The sequence below is a fragment of the Centroberyx gerrardi genome, chromosome 14 (assembly GCF_048128805.1).
Source record: "Centroberyx gerrardi isolate f3 chromosome 14, fCenGer3.hap1.cur.20231027, whole genome shotgun sequence".
NCBI classification, from domain to species: domain Eukaryota; kingdom Metazoa; phylum Chordata; class Actinopteri; order Beryciformes; family Berycidae; genus Centroberyx; species Centroberyx gerrardi.
In genome coordinates, this window is record NC_136010.1 from 31,812,445 (window position 1) to 31,837,498 (window position 25,054).

Sequence of the window (25,054 nt, forward strand, 5' to 3'; positions counted from 1 at the left end):
TGCAGAGAGATGCTGACAGCTTACTGACTGGTTTACTGACTGACTGACTGACTGACTGACTGACTGACTAGTTTACTGACTGACAGGTTACTGCTTGATTGACTGGACTAACTGTTGACTGGTTAACTGACTGGCTGTTTTTCAGTCAGTTGAAACTGTGTGTGTGTGTGTGTGTGTGTGTGTTTGTTTCAGGTGTTTGAGCCATGACTCTGCTGACTGTGCTGCTGCCGCTGACAGGTACCACAACACACTCTGTTCTGTTGTGTTCTGTTCTATTCTATGTGTTCAGATAGCTTGTTTATTTTGGATTATATAATATTATCACTCATTCTCTTCTTCCCTCTCCTCTTCTTCTCTTCTCTATTACAGTCTTTCATTTCTCTTTCTGTCTGTTTCTATTCTCTCTCTACTGTCTTCTAACAGTAGAACTCTTCTTCTATTCTGCTTTACAATGTGAGGACATCAAATAAATATTAGATCAAATATTCTGTTCTCTACTGACTTCTATTCTATTCTATTAACTATCAATTATAAAACACACACACACGCACATGCACACACATGCACACACACACACACACACACACACATGCACACACACACACACATACACACAGCACATTCCAGTGCTGCTGAAGAAGAAACTAACATTCTAATATTTAATTATTCAATCAGCTGTTTCACTTTGATGAACTTTTATCTCTTTTTGTCTTTCTATTTATTTATTTTATTCCTCTGCATTTACCTTTCTTTCTTTCTTTCTTTATCTCTTTTCTTTCTTTCTTTTTTCTCTCTTTATCTCTTTCTTTCTTTTTTCTTTGTTTCTTTGTTTCTTTCTCTCTTTCTTTTTTCTTTCTTTCTCTCTCTCTTATTTCTTTCTTTCTTTTTTCTTTCTTTATCTCTTCTTTCTTTCTTTTTTCTTTGTTTCTTTGTTTCTTTCTCTCTTCTTTCTTTCTTTCTTTCTTTCTTTCTCTCTCTCTTCTTTCTTTCTTTCCTTCCTGTCTCCCTGCTCTCTGTCAGTATCAGGTTGGTATCAGTGTGTTAAACGTCAGACAGACAGGTTAAAGTGATACCTGTCTGTCTCTCTCTCCTCCAGGCTTGTTGTTCCTGGTTTCCTCGGCGTTCGGCTCTGAATCCTCTGGTAAGTCCCTTTATATTACCTGTCTGCCTGTCTGTCTGTCTGTCTGTCTGTCTGCCTGCCTGTCTGTCTGTCTGTCTGTCTGTCTGTCTGTCTGTCTGCCTATCTGTCTGTCTGTCTGTCTGTCTGTCTGTCTGTCTGTCTGCCTGCCTGTCTGCCTGTCTGTCTGTCTGTCTGTCTGTCTGCCTGTCTGTCTGTCTGTCTGCCTGTCTGTCTGTCTGTCTGTCTGTCTGTCTCTTCAGTCTAATCAGGGAAAATATTGATTCGATGCAGTTTCTGTGTTCATGTTGCGTTCATGTCATGTAGGATTTACCGTAAATACGACTTCTGACTGGAAAAACGTAAACTTGTCGCCTCCTGGTGGTGAGGACAGGTACAACATGTGGGATGTTTTAGCTCTGATTTCTCACATCCGTCACAAAAAAATGAAAACTACTTAAAACTATGACTTAAAAAGTGTTTCAAAGAGTTTCAAACAGTTTCAAAGTGTTTCAAAGAGTTTCAAAGTGTTTCAGTTTCAAAGTGTTTCAAACAGTTTCAAACAGTTTCAAACAGTTTCAAACAGTTTCAAAGTGTTTCAAACAGTTTCAAAGTGTTTCAGTTTCAAACAGTTTCAAAGTGTTTCAAACAGTTTCAAAGTGTTTCAGTTTCAAACAGTTTCAAAGTGTTTCAAACCGTTTCAAAGTGTTTCAAACCATTTCAAAGTGTTTCAGTTTCAAACAGTTTCAAAGTGTTTCAGTTTCAAAATGTTTCTGTTTCAAACAGTTTCAAAGTGTTTCAGTTTCAAAATGTTTCTGTTTCAAACAGTTTCTGTTTCAAACAGTTTCAAAGTGTTTCAGTTTCAAAATGTTTCTGTTTCAGTTTCAAAGTGTTTCAGTTTCAAACAGTTTCAAAGTGTTTCAGTTTCAAACAGTTTCAACGTGTTTCAGTTTCAAAATGTTTCTGTTTCAAACAGTTTCAAAGTGTTTCAAACAGTTTCAAAGTGTTTCACAGTGTTTCAAACAGTTTCAAACAGTTTCAAAGTGTTTCAAACAGTTTCAAAGTGTTTCAAGTGTTTCAAACAGTTTCAGTGTTTCAAAGTGTTTCAAAGTGTTTCAAAGTGTTTCAAAGTGTTTCAAACAGTTTCAGTGTTTCAAAGTGTTTCAAAGTGTTTCAAACAGTTTCAGTGTTTCAAAGTGTTTCAAACAGTTTCAGTGTTTCAAAGTGTTTCAAACAGTTTCAAAGTGTTTCAAACAGTTTCAGTGTTTCAAAGTGTTTCAAAGTGATGCAAAGTGTTTCAAACAGTTTCAAAATGTTTCAAACAGTTTCAGTGTTTCAAAGTGTTTCAAACAGTTTCAAAGTGTTTCAAACAGTTTCAAAATGTTTCAAACAGTTTCAGTGTTTCAAAGTGTTTCAAACAGTTTCAAAGTGTTTCAAACAGTTTCAGTGTTTCAAAGTGTTTCAAACAGTTTCAAACAGTTTCACAGGCAGAAACATGGCAGCAGTCCAGAATCAATAAACGGTCAAATCTCCCTTCTGTTCATCAATGATGTGGTGACAAGTTTCTGTTACGAGCAAAATTACATCTGTGAATTGGAATAGAATAGAATAGAATAGAATAGAATAGAATCTAGACTCCTACTCTATAAAATGACTCCTGGCAGTCTATTAGTTCTATTGAATTTCAGAGTCTCAACACTTTGTTTTATTAATTAATTAAAATATTAATTAATTAATTTCAGGTAGCACTCAGATCTTTCTAACCAATCAGAGTGCAGTGTTTTTCCGCTCAGATCTTTCTAACCAATCAGAGTGCAGGACAGTTTCCTGCGCTGAGGAATGTGAAAGAACAGAAGGTCCGTCTGTCTCCGGCTCCGCTGCAATATTACATTACTGATCCAGGAAGGGTTGTGTAACCAGAGAGAGAGACAGGCAGAGAGACAGGCAGACAGACGGGCAGAGAGACAGACAGACAGACAGACAGGCGGAGAGACAGGCAGAAAGACAGACAGAGAGACAGACAGACAGACAGACAGACAGACAGGCGGAGAGACAGGTGGAGAGACAGGCAGAGAGACAGGCAGAGAGACCGGCAGAGAGACAGGCAGAGAGAGACAGGCAGAGACACAGGTAGAGCGATAGGCAGAGAGAGACAGGCAGAGAGACAGGCAGAGAGACAGGCAGAGACACAGGCAGAGAGACAGGCAGAGAGACCGGCAGAGAGACAGGCAGAGAGAGACAGGCAGAGAGAGACAGGCAGAGACACAGGTAGAGCGATAGGCAGAGAGAGACAGGCAGAGAGACAGGCAGAGAGACAGGCAGAGACACAGGCAGAGAGACAGGCAGAGAGACCGGCAGAGAGACAGGCAGAGAGAGACAGGCAGAGAGAGACAGGCAGAGACACAGGCAGAGCGACAGGCAGAGAGAGACAGGCAGAGAGACAGGCAGAGAGACAGGCAGAGACACAGGCAGAGAGACAGGCAGAGAGACCGGCAGAGAGACAGGCAGAGAGAGAGAGACAGGCAGAGAGAGACAGGCAGAGACACAGGCAGAGCGACAGGCAGAGAGAGACAGGCAGAGAGATAGGCAGAGACACAGGCAGAGAGACAGGCAGAGAGACCAGCAGAGAGACAGGCAGAGAGAGACAGGCAGAGAGACAGGCAGAGAGAGACAGGCAGAGACACAGGCAGAGAGACAGGCAGAGAGACCGGCAGAGAGACAGGCAGAGAGACAGGCAGAGAGACCGGCAGAGAGACAGGCAGAGAGACAGGCAGAAAGACAGGCAGAGAGAGACAGGCAGAGACACAGGCAGAGAGACAGACAGAGACACAGGCAGAGAGACAGGAATCATCTCTTTGTTACTTCTGTAATTAACTTGTTGTTGTTGCTCTGCAAAAGATTCATAAAAAAAGAAACTGGAATTAACAAAAACAAGACTGAACTAACTCTGTCTTCTAATTATAAAACGAAAATAAAATAAAAATATGTGTGAAATGGTTTAAGTTGTTTTTTTATTATTTCTGAGCAGGGTAAAAAGGAGAATTCATTTTGTGGAGAATTTTGTGTCATTTTTACTGATGTTAACTGAAAAAAGAAAAAAATTATATCAATACATTTTAAAAAGAACTTAGGTTTTGAACTTATGATATATTGTTATTATTACACAATACCAAACAAATACAAAATACCAGTTCTTGTATCATTATATCTTTAAAAAAATATCACCGCCACCAAAAATACTAAAACTAGACCTGAAACTTAAAAAGAAAAAACAGAAGGTAAACTACCAAACCCACACTGAAAACTACCTGAAACTAAACTGAAATTGAAATAAACAAAATAAAATTTAATGAAAAACGATAATAACGCTGCTCATTGGTTGAGTTAAACCTCGGTGGGCGGAGCCAAAGAATCACAGTGTTTCTGTGCTGAACATGAATGAATTTTCATGGTTCTGAGGAAAGTGGCGTCCGGCCGCTTCGCTCCTGAAGTCCGAGCTAGCTGAGGTTTAGAGCGGTGCATTGTGATGAAACGCTCAGCGTCCAATCAAAACAAGCAAAGAAACCAACCAGGAAGAGAAAGAAAATGGAGGGAAAATTGATTCTAGCAGAATCAGAATTTCCTGAATTCTACAGGAATGTGAACGCTCTTTGAGTTTCAGTCTATTCTGGAGCAAAATGACTAAAAATGTTGAGTTTTCAGGCGAAGCAGAAGAAAAGCATCAAGACTTTCAGTTTCCATCAGGAGTCAAAGCAGAAAAAAAAAGAAGAGAAGACGAAGAGGATGAAGAGATTAAAGTGAGAAGAGGATCCGGAGCAATAAAGTGCTGCTGACAGACCAGCTGATTAGATTTTGATGGTGATCTGGATCTTGGATTTCCACCATTAGATGATCTGAACTGACCAGAACTGTCACGCTGCGTTCATGTGATGCTGGGAAAGTCCGACATCCAGGACTTCAAGTCTGCTGCTGAACAGCCTTTCACCTGCGAAACGCTCCGGAGGTTGCGGCTGTGAAGTTGGAGAATTGTTCAGGGAGTTTAAATAAAGTTTAAATTGTAGTTTAAATAAAGTGATGTAATACTCACTGATCCCTGCAGGCTGAACCTCTCTAACCTGTAACCAGCAGAGAGACAGAGAGAGATCTACAGAGAGATCTACAGACTGATCCCTGCAGGCTGAACCTCTCTAACCTGTAACCAGCAGAGAGACAGAGAGAGATCTACAGAGAGATCTACAGACTGATCCCTGCAGGCTGAACCTCTTTAACCTTTTACCAGCAGAGAGACAGAGAGAGATCTACAGAGAGATCTACACAGAGATCTACACAGAGATCTACAGACTGATCCCTGCAGGCTGAACCAGCAGAGTGAGAATCTACAGCAGAACATGAAGTGAAGAAGACTCAGGCTCTGGGAAGTTCTGTTGTGTATCAATGGATCGTCTGTCCGGTCGGTCGATCAATCGGACCTGATCGACCGGTCAGATCCATCACACCCAAACAAGCCCCCGGTTTATTTGGAGAGTAAACTGTTTTCATTCAGGTCCTCAAAGCTGCTTCTTCATTAAAAGCAGAGCGGCTGCATTAGAACTGAGAAAAAAGAGAGACGGGAAACACATGGACAGGCTGCCTGTCTCTCTCTCTGTCTCTCTCTCTTTCTGTGTCTCTCTCTCTTTGTGTCTGTCTGTCTCTCTCTCTGTCTCACTCTCTCTCTCTTTCTGTGTCTCTCTCTGTCTCACTCTCTCTTTCTGTGTCTGTCTGTCTCTCTTTCTGTCTCTTTGTCTGTCTCTCTCTGTCTCACTCTCTCTCTCTTTCTGTGTCTCTCTGTCTCACTCTCTTTCTGTGTCTCTCTTTCTCTCTTTTTTCCATTCCTGATGTTTTTCCAATGTTTTCTAAGTTGAATCTCTTCTTCGTCTCTCAGATTGTCAGCCAATGGAAAAGCTCCTTGTCTGCTTTGTTGATCCATTTCTTCTTCTCTGCTTCTCTTCAGTTTGATGAATTATCCCCCGGTAGGTCTCTCTCTGACAGGCTGAGCTCATTGGAAACCTCTTCTTATGCCTTGTTGTTGATCTTTAGAGCTTTTTCCATTTTTATGATAAAAAATGTTAAACTCCCCCCCTCCCTCCTCCTCCTCCCCCCTCCTCTGTCTATTCACTTGAATGGATAAAACAGATGAAAATCTCCTTTGATCCTGTCGGTCCTCATAGCACTTATTTTGTTATTTTCACTGTATTTAAATACATTTCTCTCTCTCTCATGAATAGTGTTACGTAACCGAAACCCTATTTTATGCTAGTTCATCTTTTTGACTGTTTTGTTATTGAATTTGAGTAATTTTGTATCTTTTTCTGATATTTTAAAGGTGTTGCATGTATCATTTTTAACCATCAATTTAATCACTGACTACTATATACTGACAACAATAATTATGACTGACAAATTCATATTCCTCCCTCGGCCTACTGACTGTAACCAAGGGCGGATATTTCATTTCACTGTTGGGGGGGACAATAAACAGAAAAATTTCTCAAGAGCAATTCCTGAAGGGGACACCAAAGGTGCCGCCAAAAGTACTGTTGTATTAAATGTATATAGAGGTCCATTATGAAACATTTCCATAAGCACTTCATTCCTTTCTTATGAAGATTTTATCAAATTGCCTTTGATATTACTGGGGTCTTTCTACTTGGCGTTTCGGTGCACTGAAAAATGATCGGATGTCTGTTCTAATTACGTAGGGTAAGTTAATCTTAAATATTATATTATAGAAATATTACTGTTACCATCTACAAAAGATAAAGTATTTTGGTATGAAAACCGGCATTTTAATTTAACCAAGTATCCTGTATCATAAATACATGTCTGGCATTTGTAACAAACCAAACCGCTTGAAAATCGGTCGAAAATTCAGTGAGTTATGACGATTTTAATTGTGGACAGACCTCCTGCCTCCATACACACACATGCATTAGGAGACGCGGCTCCGTGCCAACACGCTGACGCACGAGATTCAACCGCGAGGTAACGGAACAAAATGTAGTCTGGTTACAACTGTGAATGTGTTTTATTCTATTGAGTGGTAGAAGTAAAGAAAAATGTCTGACACATCCTTTGTTTTAAGTTAACCTTTGTGAAGCAGCTTCTTACTGGAGGTCTGCCACCACTGACACACTTCCAGAGATCCTCCACACACACTCGTACCGAGGGCTGATGTGTGTGTGTGGGGGTTCGGGGAGGCAGGTAGGCAGTGGACCAAACCACTGTGAGGCGTATGAGGGGGGGACGCAATCTTTTGAAACTTAAAAACGCATTGTTTTGCGTCTATAATTAGCACAAGTGCTTTCAATGCATATTATTATATTATTTAAAATTATATAGTTATGTTTACAATGATATATTGAGGGGGACAACTCTCTGTTAGTCTCTGTTAGTCCCAGGAAGGGGGGGTCCGGACCCCCCTGTCCCCCCCGTAATTTCCGCCCCTGACTGTAACCCAGTGAGAGCCTGTTGGAGACGATTGGTCTCTCAGCCCCGCTGCTTCCTGCCCCCCCCTCCCCTCCCTCCTCCCTGAAGAGGATCAACATGTTGGAAGTGATTTCTCCATCTTCCTTTCCCTCCTTCCACCATCTGCTGCCAGAGACTCTGAAAGCTTCAGCTCCGTTTGCTCTGGAAGAACAGAAGAAGAACAGAACCTCTTCTGTTCTTCCAGCAGACGTGGAGGCTGGTAGAGGCTGACAGGCGTCTTGGTGATGGTCTCGTTTATGTTAATTGTGTTAATATGGCAATGATTTATTGGTGGTGAAAGGACACAGAGCAGCTGGTTGGAGCTCGTATTTTCACTGTTTGAATCCTTTTTTTCTCTCTAAATGTTAAGTAACGTTGATGTTGGTTTGGTGTTGGTTCAGTGCCGTACCCGGTGACCTGTGTGACGCGCGGTGCGGACATGATGGAGGACGGGCAGGTGGTTCTGTGTCCGCCGGACTGCACCCAGTGGCGCGTGTCGGTGTTCGGCACCGGCGTCTACGCCTCCGTCTCCTCCGTCTGCGGAGCCGCCATGCACAGGTGCAGTTTACACCTTTCTGTCTTTCTTTCTTTATGTTTTTCTTTCTTTCTTTCTTTCTTTCTGTCTCTTGACAAGCCTCCAGACCCGATTAGCCTCCAGATGTGTGAGGTGGGGACTGCAGTGGAGTTAGGGGCGGGGTTAGTGGCGGAGTTAGGGGCGGGGTTAGGGGGTGGGGTTAGGGGGCGGGGTTAGGGGCAGAGTTAGGGGGCGATCTCTGAGAGTGATTTCTCTGTTTAGACCAAACAAACTGAACAACTGGATCTTCTTCAGTCTTCTTCAGTCTTCTTCAGTCTTCATCAGTCTTCTTCAGTCTTCATCAGTCTTCTTCAGTCTTCTTCAGTCTTCATCAGTCTTCTTCAGTCTTCTTCAGTCTTCATCAGTCTTCAGTTTTCTTCAGTCTTCATCAGCCTTCACCAGTCTTCATCAGTCTTCATCAGTCTTCATCAGTCTTCTTCAATCTTCTTCAGTCTTCATCAGTCTTCATCAGCCTTCTTCAGTCTTCATCAGTCTTCTTCAGTCTTCTTCAGTCTTCTTCAGTCTTCATCAGTCTTCTTCAGTCTTCTTCAGTCTTCATCAGTCTTCAGTTTTCTTCAGTCTTCATCAGCCTTCACCAGTCTTCATCAGTCTTCATCAGTCTTCATCAGTCTTCTTCAATCTTCTTCAGTCTTCATCAGTCTTCATCAGCCTTCTTCAGTCTTCATCAGTCTTCTTCAGTCTTCTTCAGTCTTCATCAGCCTTCATCAGTCTTCTTCAGTCTTCATCAGCCTTCCTCTCCTCCAGATCTGAGTGACCAGGAGACTCAGCTGATGATTGGATGCTCAACAAGCTTGTCTCCACAGCTGAACTTTTCACCGTCATCGACCATCAACAGCCAATCAGATTTCAGCCTCCTTGTTTCCCTACTGATGTGATTTAGTTTCATGAACAGCAATTAAAATTGGAGAAGTTGATTCCAGCTAGGGCTGAACAATTTTGAAAAAATATCTAATTGCGATTATTTTGACTGATATTGCAATTGCGATATGATTTGCGATATTAGAGGGAATGATAATTTTTTACATCATTATTCTCATTTTCATTGAAAAACGTATTAAAATGATTATGGTGTGATTTTTGCGGGGATCTGTACCAAACAAAGATGTTTTCTTAAGTCTGTAGAATATGATGTGTAGGCCAGGACATCTCTGCAGCACGACAATATTTAATTTAAAATAGTATTTTGACACACATTTTGCCTTTAACAAATATTGCGCCTCCTGTGATTTGAAAATTGCAGTAGGCCATACTGCGATTTTGATAAAATTTTGATTAATTGTTCAGCCCTAATTCCAGCTGTTCGAAGCTTCAGTTCTCTACAGCTTTTATTTTGAAAGACGACAGGAAGAAATGCGTCAGAAACAGCTGCATCCATCAGGGTCGATGGGAAACCAATGCTACCTAATTAGCGCTCACTAGCTAGCTCTGTAAACTCACCAAATGATGAAACATTTGACGACACCAACTGTGATTTTCCTGTTCAAAACTTTGCAGCTGCAGACCACTACACACATGCTCCTCTGGCCCCGCCCACAACCTGTCAGAATAGAGCGAGTTGCTGGCACACAGGCTGACGGTGACAACAGAGGGTTAGGGTTAGACAACATGGTGGAGTTTCTGAAGGTGTATTTGTTTTGTCGACCTGTATCTCCAGAGGGGTGGTGGGTCCGTCCGGCGGGCCGGTCCGGGTCCACAGGCTGCAGGGACAACACAACTATATGAGCTCCTACGCCCATGGGATCCAGTCCCAGGCCCTGTCCCACTGGACCACCTCCTTCAGCCTCACCAGTAGGTGCAGCTGCTGTTTGACCCATTGATTGGTGGATTGATTGATTGATTAATCTTACATTTTTACACTTTCTTCAAATTCAGTGATTCAACACTCTACTAATAATTTTATATCCTGTTACCTCACCAACCGGCCTCTTTCTCCTATGTGTGTGTGTGTGTGTCTGTGTGTGTGTATGTCTCTGTGTGTGTGTGTGTGTGTGTGTGTGTGTGTGACCAGAGCCTGTTAGTGTTCCACTGGAGTTGTCCAGTGTGACGAGCACCACGGCCCTGCCAGCAGCCGTCCAACCAGGTAACTACTGCTGAACTGTACTACTGTAACTACTGCATACTACAGTATTATAACTACTGCTGCACTATAATACTGTATACTATAATATTATAACTACTGCTACACTATAATACTGTATACTATAATATTATAACTACTGCTACACTATAATACTGTATACTACACTGTATTACGCCTCCTTCAGATTTGACGTGAACATATGTTCTCTCCAACGCAATTTTTATGGAATTTTAAATCTATCTCTAAACTTTAATGGTAGGTAACGTTATTCTCTTGTGGTATTTAAGTAACGTTGTAGTATGAGGTCATTTAACATGTCGCAGTGCTTCAGTGCAGAATTGAACACACTGTGGGTTTATTTCTTTCCTTTACAAACCACAGTTTACAGAACGTTCTCACATAGTAAACCTGTCAAAAGTCTGTGAGCAGACAGACATCCGAGGTGATTTTCTGCCTCACAGCTGGTAAGATTGAAACTGCAACCACGGATCTGAATGTACAAACCTGCAAAATGGAGTTTACAAGCACAGACCTAAAGGTACAAACTTGCAAAATTAAGCTTGCAACCACAAACCTACATGACAAGTTTCCAAGCGCAGACCTGAATGAACAAGTAAACCTTTAAACGATTTTAAACTCAGCTGGGCGAGTCGAACACGACGGCAGGACGGCAGACAAATACATTTACATTACTGTACTTAACTTTTTCAGCTACTCAACTCCAAAATACATGTTGGAGGGAGGGTATATTATTTATATTATTTATATAACAGCCTGTCATACACAGCTGACCACAGATGTAACGTTCTCATTGGGCTTCATTCACGAAACGTGCGTACGATCAGATTTGATCTTAAAGTGTACTTACGAACGTTTCCACGAACATTTCGGCATTCATCATTTTTTTTCTTACCTGAATTTGTTCTTTGGTATGATCAAAATCTACGTGTGTTTGGAAACATGCGTGGGGCATTACGCATGAAGTGGTTTCTACTTAGAATGCTTTATTCTTTAAGGGAAATCTATTAAAGCAGTCCCAGACCTCATATCAACAACAAAATGTGTTTCCATTTGTAAGCCTGGTGATAATAACCATATTAACAAAGCTATAGGCCGATATGAACAAATTCATAGGAAATTCTATTCAATTGGAAACCTGAGTGATTAAAGTGATTAATTATTATCATATATTATCATACATATATTATTTATTGATCAATAAAGTTCTATCTTATTTTACCGCAGGAGCAATAGACTGCGCACCAAAGCACTGTCTCCAAACGCATTTCCCTATTTAAATTGCAAACAATAACACACCATAAACATTCAATTAATTTGCAACGCCATCCTAAACCTCCTACATGTGGTTTCCAGCTGTCCAGGAGGGATCCATGACTCGGTGCTGCAGAACAGCAGGGTGTCGTGCGTCTTGAGCAGGTGCTGCTGGAGACGCACGGCGCATATTGGACTGAATGGAAGTTAAATTAACCAGAGTCTCAAGACTAGTTTGTCTCTAGGTGATAGAGGTTATGCCTTGACCACATTGCTAAAGCCACAACTGATAAACCTTCAGACCCCTCAGCAGCGATCATATAATTATCATACGTGCACTCGCTCCGCCACAGAGCGAGCGCAGCATACTGAGCTGGAAGGCTGTTGGATGTGCTTCGACACCGCAGGAAGAAAGCTCCTGTCAAGAGCTACAGTCAAAACCAGCAATATTATTATAAAGTCTAAAGCCTGAGCTTACCATCAGATGGAGATGCTGCTTGAATTAAACCAGTGTCCAACTCCGCTGATGACTGGACACCTGACAGCACAGTCTCCATATTATTTCCCCAAACATTTTGGCAGTGCCCTGCCGTCCGCCTGTAGCTAATAAACTGCATCTATTTGGAATTAGACTAACCCTAACCTAACTTAAGTCAAACAGTTTCTTTTTCATTTAATTCAAGGTGTGTGTTTCTGATGTTGCAGCATTGACAGCATCAGTAATTTCTTGCCATGTTTTTTTTTTCTCAGTTGCTGTCACTCCACCGCTTACACTTTGAAAAAGTATATATATTTTTTTCTCTCACTCCCGACAACAACACTTCTACTTCAGAGTTTGAATTTTTCTTCTTGGGTCTGTTTGCCATTCTCCACCACTCCAGTAATGCTTTCCATTTGCACATGACCCTTCAGACAGCAGGCCTTTTATGGAGTTGCCAGGGCATCTACCTGCTAATCAGCATCAACAGGCACGCGCATCCAATTAAGGAACAAGTGGCATTCATCATCAGATACACCTGGAATATGCAAAAATCAAGACTCTGCGCATGCTTCATGAATCCCACGTTGGTTTTGCGTAGGCATGTTTCTTAAGAACAAAGTAAGAACAACTTAAGAAAAGTTTCGTGAATGAGGCCCATTGTCACCAAATCATCAGACATTTTTTCAAATTTGATGAGTTAATCTACAGTGAAATGTTTTTCAATGTAAGATATTTTATTGTACTAAAAGAAAAAATCAAAAATAGCTCACAAATCCAGTCAAGAATTAAACTTCTGGTTAAATTAAAGGAGTCGAGACGGACTGAAGAAAACAGAAAAGTTTGATCTTATCTCATCACTCTGCTGCAGACAGACTGTCCACAGGGGGGCGCTGTGTTGTCGCAGCGTCTCCCATAGGAATGAATGGGTTTCTGTCGGAAAACATAACGTACCGCAAAAGTCAACTGTGAACGAGACGTAGTACTACTGTAAGAAATGACACATCATACTGCTGTGTACCGGCTGTCATAGTACTACTGTAAGAAATGACACATCATACTGCTGTGTACCAGCAGTGCGGCGGCTCTTTCTAGAAACTTGACTATAAACCCGAATGAGTCGAGTGATGTCAGGTCCTCTGAGTCAGGAACACGTCTCGACTCGGCCATCTGAGGCGTTTGTGTTCAGGTGCTTTATGGTCAGAAAACTAGAGAACGTTTCCTCAGCTGTTTCCACGCTGCGGCCTTCTAGGCTAACGTTAGCCTCGAGCTAGCGATAGCCGAGCTAGCAAACAGTCTTCAGCTGTTTCAGTGGATTCTGAGTGTGAACACCACAGGAACCTGAACACCGCAGCGCTGTAGTTATCAAGGAATATTCATGTCTGTAAATTTATTCGTGGTTCATTTTTGGCTTTATTGCATGAAGTTTCTTCTGTTCGTACGACTCTCTGGTCAGCCATGTTGGAAAGAGCGATGACATCACTGTCTCCTGCTGCAGCTACAATCCTGATTTCAGATTTCATGTGACACTTCCCGGTCGGAAAGTCCTTCAGACCGTAAATCTGACACCGCTTGAATTCAGGGTTGTTTATCTTCTTCGCTGGTTTCTGACAGTGAGTTCTAACAGTTTCCAAAACATCCAGCGGCGGCAGATCAAACTGTTCTGTTCATAATGACTTTACTGGCGGACATCTTCTTCATCGCCAAAGAGCTTCCAAACACAACAGGGGGAGATGGGTTCACCAGACAGGCTGTTACCTCAGCTGACCTGTGTGTGTGTGTGTGTGTGTGTGTGTGTGTGTGTGTGTGTGTGTGCGCGTGTGTGTGTGTGTGTGTGTGTGTTTTGTCTGTATTCTGTTGCAGTGAAGAAACCGCTGAAGAAGCCATCAGTGAAGAAAGCACTGACGTTGGGAAATAAAGGTACTTTGTGTGTGTGTGTGTGTGTGCGTGCGCGTGCATGTTACTCAGATTTATTAGATTTATTTCAGCAGTACCTGTAACACACTGGGTTATGAAACACAGGTTGAGAAATTACTCCACAAATCAAGACATTTACTTTATTTATTTTTGACCAGCAGGCAACAGAAAGAGAGAAACTGTAAAAGATTCAATTAGAAAATCTAAATTCAAATTCAAAATGAGCTTTATTGGCACGAATCAAATAGAATTAGTTTTGCCAAAGCGTATTGTGATCAAAATCAAAAATAAATAAATACAGAAACGTATTGGATACAATAAACACACTGGAGCAAATAACACTCAACACACTGTGTTCAGTAAATACAGTAAACAGAAAATCAGTTAGTTTAGCCGGACTGTAATAATTCATGCTCCTTGTTTGGCCAACTTGTAACTAATATGTGTTTGTGTGTGTGTGTGTGTGTGTGTGTGTGTGTGTGCAGACTGTAAGATGGACATCGCCATGGTGATCGACAGCAGCAACAACATCGGCCAGCGGCGCTTCAACCTGCAGAAGAGCTTCGTCTCCAGACTGGCGGCCATGCTGCGGGTCGGACCCGTCGGGCCGCATGTGGGGCTGGTGCAGGCCAGGTGACACACACACACACACACACACACACACACACACACACAGAAATTCACACACAAACACATTACGTTTTTCTTTGTGTGGAAACTTCCTATTGACCGTATTCACACACTTTAATACTGTAGTACTGCATACTGTAGTACTGTGACTACTGTACTGTATTGTCCCGCCTGCAGCTGCACATCATAAACATTTATCATTTCAGATTCACTGAAAAACAAATTAATCTGAAGAATCCAGATTAGCCTAGCTAGCAAGTAGCTAACTAACTAGCTAGCTAGCTAACTTCTTGCTAAATCCAGCAGTCGTGTTGCTGTTGTTCCTCAGATTGCTGATAATTTGAAACTGATCAGTCTGAAGTCTCACTAACTGAAGCAACACATTTATATATTTCTATATCTTCCCACCCTAAATTCAAAATGGCTGCCATGTCAATAAGGTCAGTCAGTGGTTTCAGACAGGAGAGAGTGCTGTAAAAACAAGAAGGTTGAGAAAACTCAAAATTTCAAGGCAACTTACTGCACGAGTTTAGAGTTTTACAGCAAAACAGCATCGATAAAAAAACCCTCACCTTTTAGGCGACTAATTTCACATGAGGGAGCCGCCGTCCGCATGGCGGACCGGGGGACATGGTGGACCGGGGGGACTGAGAGGACATGGCGGACCGGGGGGACATGGCTGACCGGGGGGACCGGGGGGACATGGCAGACCGGGGGGACATGGCAGACCGGGGGGACCGGGGGGACCGGGGGGACATGGCGGACCAGGGGGACCGGGGGGACATGGTTGACCGGGGGGACCGGGGGGACATGGCAGACCGGGGGGACCGGGGGGACATGGCTGACCGGGGGGACATGGCTGACCAGGGGGACATGGCGGACCGGGGGGACCGGGGGGACATGGCAGACCGGGGGGACCGGGGGGACCGGGGGGACATGGCGGACCAGGGGGACCGGGGGGACATGGTTGACCGGGGGGACCGGGGGGACATGGCAGACCGGGGGGACCGGGGGGACATGGCTGACCGGGGGGACATGGCTGACCAGGGGGACATGGCGGACCGGGGGGACTGGGGGGACATGGCGGACCGGGGGGACATGGCAGACCGGGGGGACACATGGCGGACCGGAATGTTGACAGGGGCATTTAATATGTTTTGTTCAACTTACTCAAAAATCACATTAAGGCGAACAATTTCAAGTTTTCCTTTTTACAGTGAGGTGTTTCCATTGCTGCTGTGTGTGTGTGTGTGTGTGTGTGTGTGTGTGTGTGTGTGTGTGTGTGTGCGTGTGTGTGTGTGTGTGCAGCGACTCTCCCCAGACAGAGTTCTACCTGACAAACTTCACTCAGCCTAAAGAGCTGCTGTTCGCCATCAAGGAAGCGGCTTACCTGGGAGGAGACACCAACACAGGTCACACACACACACTGACACTGACACGCACACACACACAGACACTGACACGCACACACACACAGACACTGACACGCACACACACACACACACACATGCACACGCACACACACGCACACGCACACATATACACATAAAGAAACATGCATTCTCTAGTTTACCTATGACCTGGATGATTGGTTGATTGGTTCATTGACTTACTGATTGATTTCTTAATTGGTTGATAGGTAGACAGACAGACAGAGAGACAGACAGATAGATTGAAATGTGATTGATTGACTGGTTGATTGATTGATCGATCAGGTAAGGCCATCATGCACACGGTGGAGAGCTTCTTCTCCCAGGAGCGTGGGGCGCGGCGGGGGCACCCCCGGGTGCTGCTGGTGCTGCTGGACGGCTGGCCGTCCGACGACCTGGAGCCGGCCGCCACGCTGGCCCGAGAGTCCGGCATCAACGTCTTCCTGGTGTCGGTCGCCAAGCCGGCGCCCGAGGAGCTCGGCACGGTGCGGGACAAGGACTTCATGAAGAAGGTGCTGACGCACTCACATCTAGTGTTAGACTCTGGTTCACATCTAGGGTTAGACTCAGGTTCACATCTAGGGTTAGACTCTGGTTCACATCTAGGGTTAGACTCAGGTTCACATCTAGGGTTAGACTCAGGTTCACGTCTAGGGTTAGACTCAGGTTCACATCTAGGGTTAGACTCAGGTTCACATCTAGTGTTAGACTCTGGTTCACATCTAGGGTTAGACTCAGGTTCACATCTAGGGTTAGACTCAGGTTCACATCTAGTGTTAGACTCAGGTTCACATCTAGTGTTAGACTCTGGTTCACATCTAGGGTTAGACTCAGGTTCACATCTAGGGTTAGACTCAGGTTCACATCTAGTGTTAGACTCTGGTTCACATCTAGGGTTAGACTCAGGTTCACATCTAGGGTTAGACTCAGGTTCACATCTAGTGTTAGACTCAGGTTCACATCTAGTGTTAGACTCTGGTTCACATCTAGGGTTAGACTCAGGTTCACATCTAGGGTTAGACTCAGGTTCACATCTAGTGTTAGACTCTGGTTCACATCTAGGGTTAGACTCAGATTCACATCTAGGGTTAGACTCAGGTTCACATCTAGGGTTAGACTCAGATTCACATCTAGGGTTAGACTCAGGTTCACATCTAATGTTAGACTCAGGTTCACATCTAGGGTTAGACTCAGGTTCACATTCATATTTAGGTTTATATTCATATTTAGATTCACATTTTGATTTAGATTCATATTTACATTTACGGTTAGATCTACATTTAAATTTAGATTCATATTTACATTTACATGTAGGATTAGATTAAGATTTAGACTCACATTTACATTTAGGCTTAGGTATTTAGATTTAAGTTTATATTTATATTCATTAGGATTTACATTTAGATTTTAGTTATTTATCTGAATATTGAATGATGAACTTCAGCTAATGTTTTTTTCCCTAATATAGATTTCTGTTTTGGAAATTCACTTTTATTTTCAGAATTGATGGAAAATCTCCATATTTCGCAACACACACAAAGCACATGATGTCATTCACTAAATGATGATGATGATGACATCATTATTGATTCTGCAGCTCCTCTCTCTTTAGCAGCAATTCATGAACCCAAATCCTTCGTCTGTGTCGTTATTTACTTTAGAGAGCGAGGAAAATCAAAGCAGGTTGGTGAAGTCATCATCCTCCATTTAGCTCCGAATATAAACCTCCAAAATAAGACGATATCGCTGTAGAGTCACTCAGCAGCAGTGTGTCGTTATAGTTTAGTTTCTTTATAGTTGTCGCTCCAGGTGTGAACGGCCTTAAGGCTGTAAACTGTCACACTGAGCAGACGAGTCTGTTAGCTAACTGTCAGAACTTAACTGGGAGCTAACGTTAGCGACGAGGCTAACGTAGCTTCATCACAGACTGTACTTCTCTCTCTAGCTCTTCTAGTCAACATTAGCATGTTAGCAAGGAGACAGAGAAGCTGCTTTGGTTCTTGCTGTAAAACCTCTCAGCTCAGTGACTTGCTGTGAGTCTCTTTATACAGAAGCTAGTCCGACGGGTCACAGCAAGATGGCCGCCGCTCCGACCGTCCAGGAACGCTGATTTGAATGAATCAGAATGAATGATCGTTCTATCCATTCAAGTTTTGTGACTCCGCCCACCTGGCACTCCAAACACAATAAAACAAGGCCCCTCTCTCCCTGCAGGCGGTGTGTAAAGATAACGGCTTCTTCAGCTACCTGATCCCCAGCTGGTTCAGCAGCAACAAACACGTCAAGCCTCTGGCTCAGAGACTCTGCTCCCTGGACAGCCTGCTGTGCAGTGAGACACCTTCCACCTGTCTGTCTGTCCTGACACCTGTCTGTCTCTGTGACGCCTGTCTGTCTGTCCTGATACCTGTCTGTCTGTCCTGATGCCTGTCTGTCTCTCCTGACGCCTGTCTGTCCTGACCTGACACCTGTCTGTCTCTGTGACGCCTGTCTGTCTGTCCTGACGCCTGTCTGTCTGTCCTGATGCCTGTCTGTCTGTCCTGACACCTGTCTGTCTGTCCTGACGCCTGTCTGTCTGTCCTGATGCCTGTCTGTCTGTCCTGATGCCTGTCTGTCTCTCCTGACACCTGTCTGTCTCTGTGATGCCTGTCTGTCTGTCCTGACACCTGTCTGTCTGTCCTGATGCCTGTCTGTCTCTCCTGACACCTGTCTGTCCTGACCTGACACCTGTCTGTCTCTGTGATGCCTGTCTGTCTGTCCTGACACCTGTCTGTCTCTCTGACATCTGTCTGTCTCTCCTGATACCTGTCTGTTTCTAATGACCATACACGTGCGTGTGCGTCTGTCTGCGTGTGTGTGTGCGTCTGTCTGCGTGTGTGTGTGTGTGTGTGTCTGCGTGTGTGTGTGTGTGTGTGTGTGTGTGTGTGTAGGTAAGACCTGCTACAACTCGGTGAACATCGGCTTCCTGATCGACGGCTCGTCGAGCGTCGGCGACGGAAACTTCCGTCTCGTTCTGGACTTCCTGGCTGCGGTCGCCAGAAGCTTCGACATCTCAGACGTCGGAGCTCGCATCGGTCAGCTGCATGATGGGACGGATCGATCGGTTGATGGTCGATCGATCGGTTGATGGATTGTACAGTTGATTGTTTTGTTGATTGGTTGGTTGATTGAATGGTTGGGTGATTGATTTGGTGGTTGGCTGATTGGTTGATTGGATGTTTTTTTTCAGTAATATTTTTATTGGGTTTTCAAAATAGTTGTATAAACAGGTGGGAGAATAAAATTTCCGTGTATAGCAAGTTCAGATGAAAACTGCAGATATCACTTCTTATACAGAAACATAAAACATGACATTGAAAAAAATAGATTGCAATCTGCCATTCCCGCCCTCCCACTTACCCACCCACCCCGGAGTCTCTCTCTCTCTATGTTGAAAGAAAGAAGGGGAAAAAAAATAAAGGGGAAAAATAATAAAAATATTAAATATACAATTTAATACTCAACTTACAAGATGGTTAAACTATGTCCAGGAGGTGGTATCAAGATTTTCATAGTATCTTAGAAAGGGTGACCAAATTTTGTTACATTTATTTGTTCAGTTTTTCAGGCTATACTTTATTTTCTCTAATTTAAGGTGAAACATAACTTCCTTAATCCACCGGGCATGAGAGGGTGGAGCAGGGACTGTACAGGTGTCAGGGGCGAGAGTGAGATCTTGGGGCTGTAGAATGAACAGAGCAGCGAGGGGAACATTGTATATATCAGAGAAGGTCTTAAAAATTTCCTTCTGAAATTTTTATAATTTTGGGCATGTCCAAAACATGTGAATCAAATCAGCTGGTGACTGTTGGCATCTGTTACAGGCGTTGTCAGTACCCGGGTATCCGGGCCAGTTCTGCCCTTCAGGTGAACTCAGTGAAGAATTTTAAATTGGATTAATCCATGATGAGCACAAGGTGATGAGGAGTGTACCTGTTCCAGGATTGCCTCCCATTAGTCATCAAAAAATCTCTAATGCCAAGTTGTGCTCCAACAGTGTTTTTAACTTCGCTATACTTTGAGCGTTAATATTGCATATATTATATATCACAGACTCGTCCTTTAAGGCCCGGACTCAAAACAAGCAATCTATCTATGTCATTTGATGGTGGTAAATTTGGAAATGTGGGGAATTGTTTTTGGGTAAAATGACGCATTTGCAAATATAGCTGTAAAAATGGGACAACGGGAGTGGAGCTACATTTAACTGGAGGAATTCGAAGTTGTGAGCATAGCAGGAAGGAAGTGAAATTTGGTGCTGATTCATTTTAACCCAAACTGGGACCTTTGGAACTTGTTGCATCCAAAATAGATTTTTAGTGATATTATTTGCCCAATAGTAGTAGAGGAAATTTGAAAGTCCCATGCCTCCAGCATTTTTAGGTCTTTGAAGAGAAGCTTTAGAACCCTGTGAGTTTTACCATTCCAGATAAAGTTGGATATGATCTTGTCAAGAGAGCTAATCCTTCTTAATGAATATTGGGAGAGTCTGATAGAGATCTAAAAATTTTGGTAGGGTAATCATTTTTATAAGATACGGCCGGCGCGGGACAAAGGCAAAGTGGAACGACGTGTTAAATCTTGTTTACAACTATCTACCATGAGGAGAAAATTGACTTTAAAAAGAGAATGAAATGAGCGGGTTACCATTATTCCCAGGTATTTGAAACGTTTGGCAACTCTAAAGGGGCATACAGCAGGAAGTAAAGTGTGCATATCAAAGTTTATGGGGAAAATGTAACCTTTCTGTAAATTCAGTTTGTAGCCGGAAAAAGATCCAAATTTCTCTAAAATATTAAAAATATGAGGGAGAGAGGAGGCAGGATTACAAACATATAAGAGCAGGTCATCTGCATATAAGGAAGCCTTGTGTTCGAGTCCTCCACGTGTAATACCATTAAAATGCTTACACTGATGAATGCCAAGGGTTCTGTGAAAAGTAAAGGGGAAAGTGGGCATCCCTGCCTCGTCCCTCTGGCAAGGGGAAAAAAATCAGAGACGGTGTCATTTGTGTGTACTGATGCAAGTGGTGCACTGTAAACAAGTTTAATCCAAGAGATAAATTGTGAACAGAAACCAAATCTTTCAAGAGAAAAAAAGGAACTCCCACTCCACCCGATCGAATGCCTTCTCTGCATCTAAAGACACGATAGATTCAGACTGAGATGAGGAATTAGAAGTATAAATAATATTAAATAATCTGCGAATGTTAAAGAAGGAATTTCTACCCTGCATGAAGCCAGTTTGTGATATTTAAGACGGGAGAGCTTCCTCAAGTCGCTTTGCAAGGGCCTTGGCTAAAATTTTAATTTTTTTTACAATCAACATTAAGCAGTGAGATTGGGCTATATGAGCCACATAGCAGCGGGTCTTTGCCTTTCTTAGCAAGAAGAGAAATGGAAGCTGGGGTTAGAGTGGGAATAGAGTGGGTTAGAATGTAATAAAGTAATGTAATGTAAAGTAATGGAGAGAGGAGATCTGAAAATGTCTTAAAGAAATCTGTGGAGAATCTGTCTGGACCTGGCATTTGCCTGACTGCATGGATGTTGATTGGATGGTTTGATGGTTGCTTGGTTGTTGCATCAGTTGGCTGGTTGATTGTTTGATTTACTGATTGGTTGATTGAATGATTGGCTGGTTGGTGTGTTGATTGATTGATGGTTCATTCTTTGATTAATTGGTTGGTTTGATTTATTGGTTGGTTGGTTAGTTGGTGTGACTGACTGCTTGATTGTTTGAGCGAGTGAGTTACTGACTAACTGGTTGATTGATTAATTGATTGATTCACTGATTGTATTGGTTCTCCAGGTGCGGTGCAGTTCACCTACGACCAGCGGCTGGAGTTCGGTCTGTTTGATCATCCAAGTAAAGAGGAAGCCATCAACGCTCTGCGGAGGATTCCTTACATGAGCGGAGGAACTGCGACCGGCGACGCCATCACCTACACCACCCAGAACCTGTTCAGGTAGAACCATCACCACCAAGAACCTGTTCAGGTAGAACCTACACCACCAAGAACCTGTTCAGGTAGAACCATCACCACCAAGAACCTGTTCAGGTAGAACCTACACCACCCAGAACATGTTCAGGTAGAACCTACACCACCAAGAACCTGTTCAGGTAGAACCTACACCACCCAGAACCTGTTCAGGTAGAACCTACACCACCTAGAACCTGTTCAGGTAGAACCATCACCACCCAGAACCTGTTCAGGTAGAACCATCACCTACACCACCCAGAACCTGTTCAGGTAGAACCTACACCATCTAGAACCTGTTCAGGTAGAACCATCACCTACACCACCCAGAACCTGTTCAGGTAGAACCTACACCATCTAGAACCTGTTCAGGTAGAACCATCACCTACACCACCCAGAACTTGTTCAGGTAGAACCTACACCACCCAGAACCTGTTCAGGTAGAACCATCACCTACACCACCCAGAACCTGTTCAGGTAGAACCTACACCATCTAGAACCTGTTCAGGTAGAACCATCACCTACACCACCCAGAACTTGTTCAGGTAGAACCTACACCACCCAGAACCTGTTCAGGTAGAACCATCACCTACACCACCCAGAACCTGTTCAGGTAGAACCTACACCATCTAGAACCTGTTCAGGTAGAACCATCACCTACACCACCCAGAACCTGTTCAGGTAGAACCTACACCATCTAGAACCTGTTCAGGTAGAACCATCACCGCCCAGACTACTATAACTATTCTATTCTACTGTTCTTTACTCTACTCCTCCCTTCTCTTCTGTTCTCTGCTCTACTCTAATCTACTCTACTTCTCCGCTCCGCTCTACTTTACTCTCTACTCTACTTCTCTGTTCTGCTCTACTTTACTCTCTACTCTACTTCTCTGTTCTGCTCTACTTTACTCTCTACTCTACTTCTCTGTTCTGCTCTACTTTACTCTCTACTCTACTTCTCTGTTCTGCTCTACTTTACTCTCTACTCTACTTCTCTGTTCTGCTCTACTTTACTCTCTACTCTACTTCTCTGTTCTGCTCTACTTTACTCTCTACTCTACTTCTCCGCTCCGCTCTACTTTACTCTCTACTCTACTTCTCCGTTCCGCTCTACTTTACTCTCTACTCTACTTCTCTGTTCTGCTCTACTTTACTCTCTACTCTACTTCTCTGTTCTGCTCTACTTTACTCTCTACTCTACTTCTCAGTTCTGCTCTAGTAATTCTGTCATTTCTTCTGTGGTTCTGACGTTCCTGCAGATGATCTGCTGCTGAACAAGTAGAAGAAGAATAGAAAAGGTGTCTGAGAGAAAAATAAAATAAATAAATTAAAAACTGAAATAAATTGTCTCTTATTTGTTTCTACCAGACGGACGGGACCGGGCCGCAACTTCCTCATCGTGGTGACGGACGGCCAATCATACGACGACGTCGCAGCCCCCGCCCTGGCCGCACAGAAACAAGGTGTGTGTGTGTGTGTGTGTGTGTGTGTGTGTGTGTGTGTGTGTGGTGTTACAGTCCGCTGTCTGACTCCTCCACTTTCTCCTGTCTGCCAATCACCAGACATCACCATGTACTCGGTGGGCGTGGCCTGGGCGCCGCTCGATGACCTCAGAGTGATGTCATCGGAGCCGAAGGACAGCCACACCTTCTTCACCAGAGAGTTCACCGGCCTCGCCGACTTCGCCCAGCCGCTGGTCCGAGGGATCTGCCGAGACTTCACCGAGGCCAACTAACACACACACACACACACACACACAGTATATATACACAGTAACACACATATACACACATACTCTAACACAAGAACACACACATGTACATATACACACTAAAACACACACACACACACACACAAGCCAGGGCCCATAAAACATGTTTTTTTTATTTAATGAGGGAGAAGTTGGGAAATCACCTGTATCAATACTTCAGTGGTAACCATGGTAACACTTGTCCATCCTACATCAGTACTAAAGCGGTAACCATGGTAACAGCACCCCACCCCTCTGTAGTGATTATCTGGGTCACAAAGTGAATTATTAGTCGAAGGTTTGAGGAATCGGGGGCCGTTTTATGACAGAAGTGAAGAGCGTAAAGCCAAAAAACAAGATGGTGGATGTTTTCTGATGTAGCTCTGTTCTGCGTTCAGGAATTCTTTTGCTGCAACCCAACTGATGCAAACACACCTGATTCATATTCTATTTTACAACATGTCAAAAGTTTGCTTAAAATTTGTTTGGAAATCAGGTGGAAACACCGGAGAGAACTCACCTGAGGTTTTCTGTGCTCAGGATTCTCAACATCATAGAAAATTTAAAAAATATTCTTTTAAATGCAAAGAAGAGTAGAGCAAATATTTCTGCGTTCATCCACCGTCAGAGTGGAAACCTTCCTTTCAAAGTGAATTCTGGACTTTATTTACCAGTCCAACCAGTCTGGCCTGCAGCAGATCCCAGTATGAGCTGAATGGGTTTCCTGTACAGCGATCCCCAGCAGAGTCAGTACAGATCAATACGGTACAGATCAATACGGTACAGATCCATACGGTACAGATCGACACGGTACAGATCGACACAGTACAGATCGACACAGTACAGATCGACACAGTACAGATCGATACAGTACAGATCAATACAGTACAGATCAATACAGTACAGATCAACACAGTACAGATCAATACAGTACAGATCAATACAGTACAGATCAATACAGTACAGATCAACACAGTACAGATCAACAGACAGAAACACTCCGCCTGTCTTTCAGTGTATGATATCACTCTATCTTCACTGTGTGATGTTTATGTTGAAATGCTTCATCTGTTAACATGAGAAGTTTTCCCAGAACACAAAGACAAAAACTTGTTTCCCCTTTTATTGAACCTTAAAATCTTAAAAGTGAAATAAATCCACAAATTCGCTGAGATAAACTCACTTGTTTCTGATGCGTTTCAGTTTGTTTCCAGAATTTTCTTGAATCAAGCGACAATATCATGAAATTCTGAAAATGCACTGGAAAC

General features: G+C 43.3%; 1 protein-coding gene across 1 annotated transcript; it reads left to right on the forward strand.

Moving 5' to 3' along the window:
• The first annotated feature begins 203 nt into the window (after window positions 1-203).
• coch (coagulation factor C homolog, cochlin (Limulus polyphemus)) lies at window positions 204-23,771 on the forward strand. Its single transcript, XM_078288521.1, has 14 exons — window positions 204-237; window positions 1,097-1,141; window positions 8,023-8,179; window positions 9,871-10,004; window positions 10,225-10,286; window positions 13,915-13,966; window positions 14,449-14,596; window positions 15,902-16,005; window positions 16,309-16,535; window positions 18,220-18,352; window positions 18,951-19,094; window positions 21,868-22,024; window positions 23,405-23,517; window positions 23,554-23,771. Exons 1-14 carry the CDS (start codon window positions 204-206, stop codon window positions 23,769-23,771), a joined length of 1,728 nt encoding a protein of 575 aa, XP_078144647.1.
• The last annotated feature ends 1,283 nt before the right edge of the window (window positions 23,772-25,054 follow it).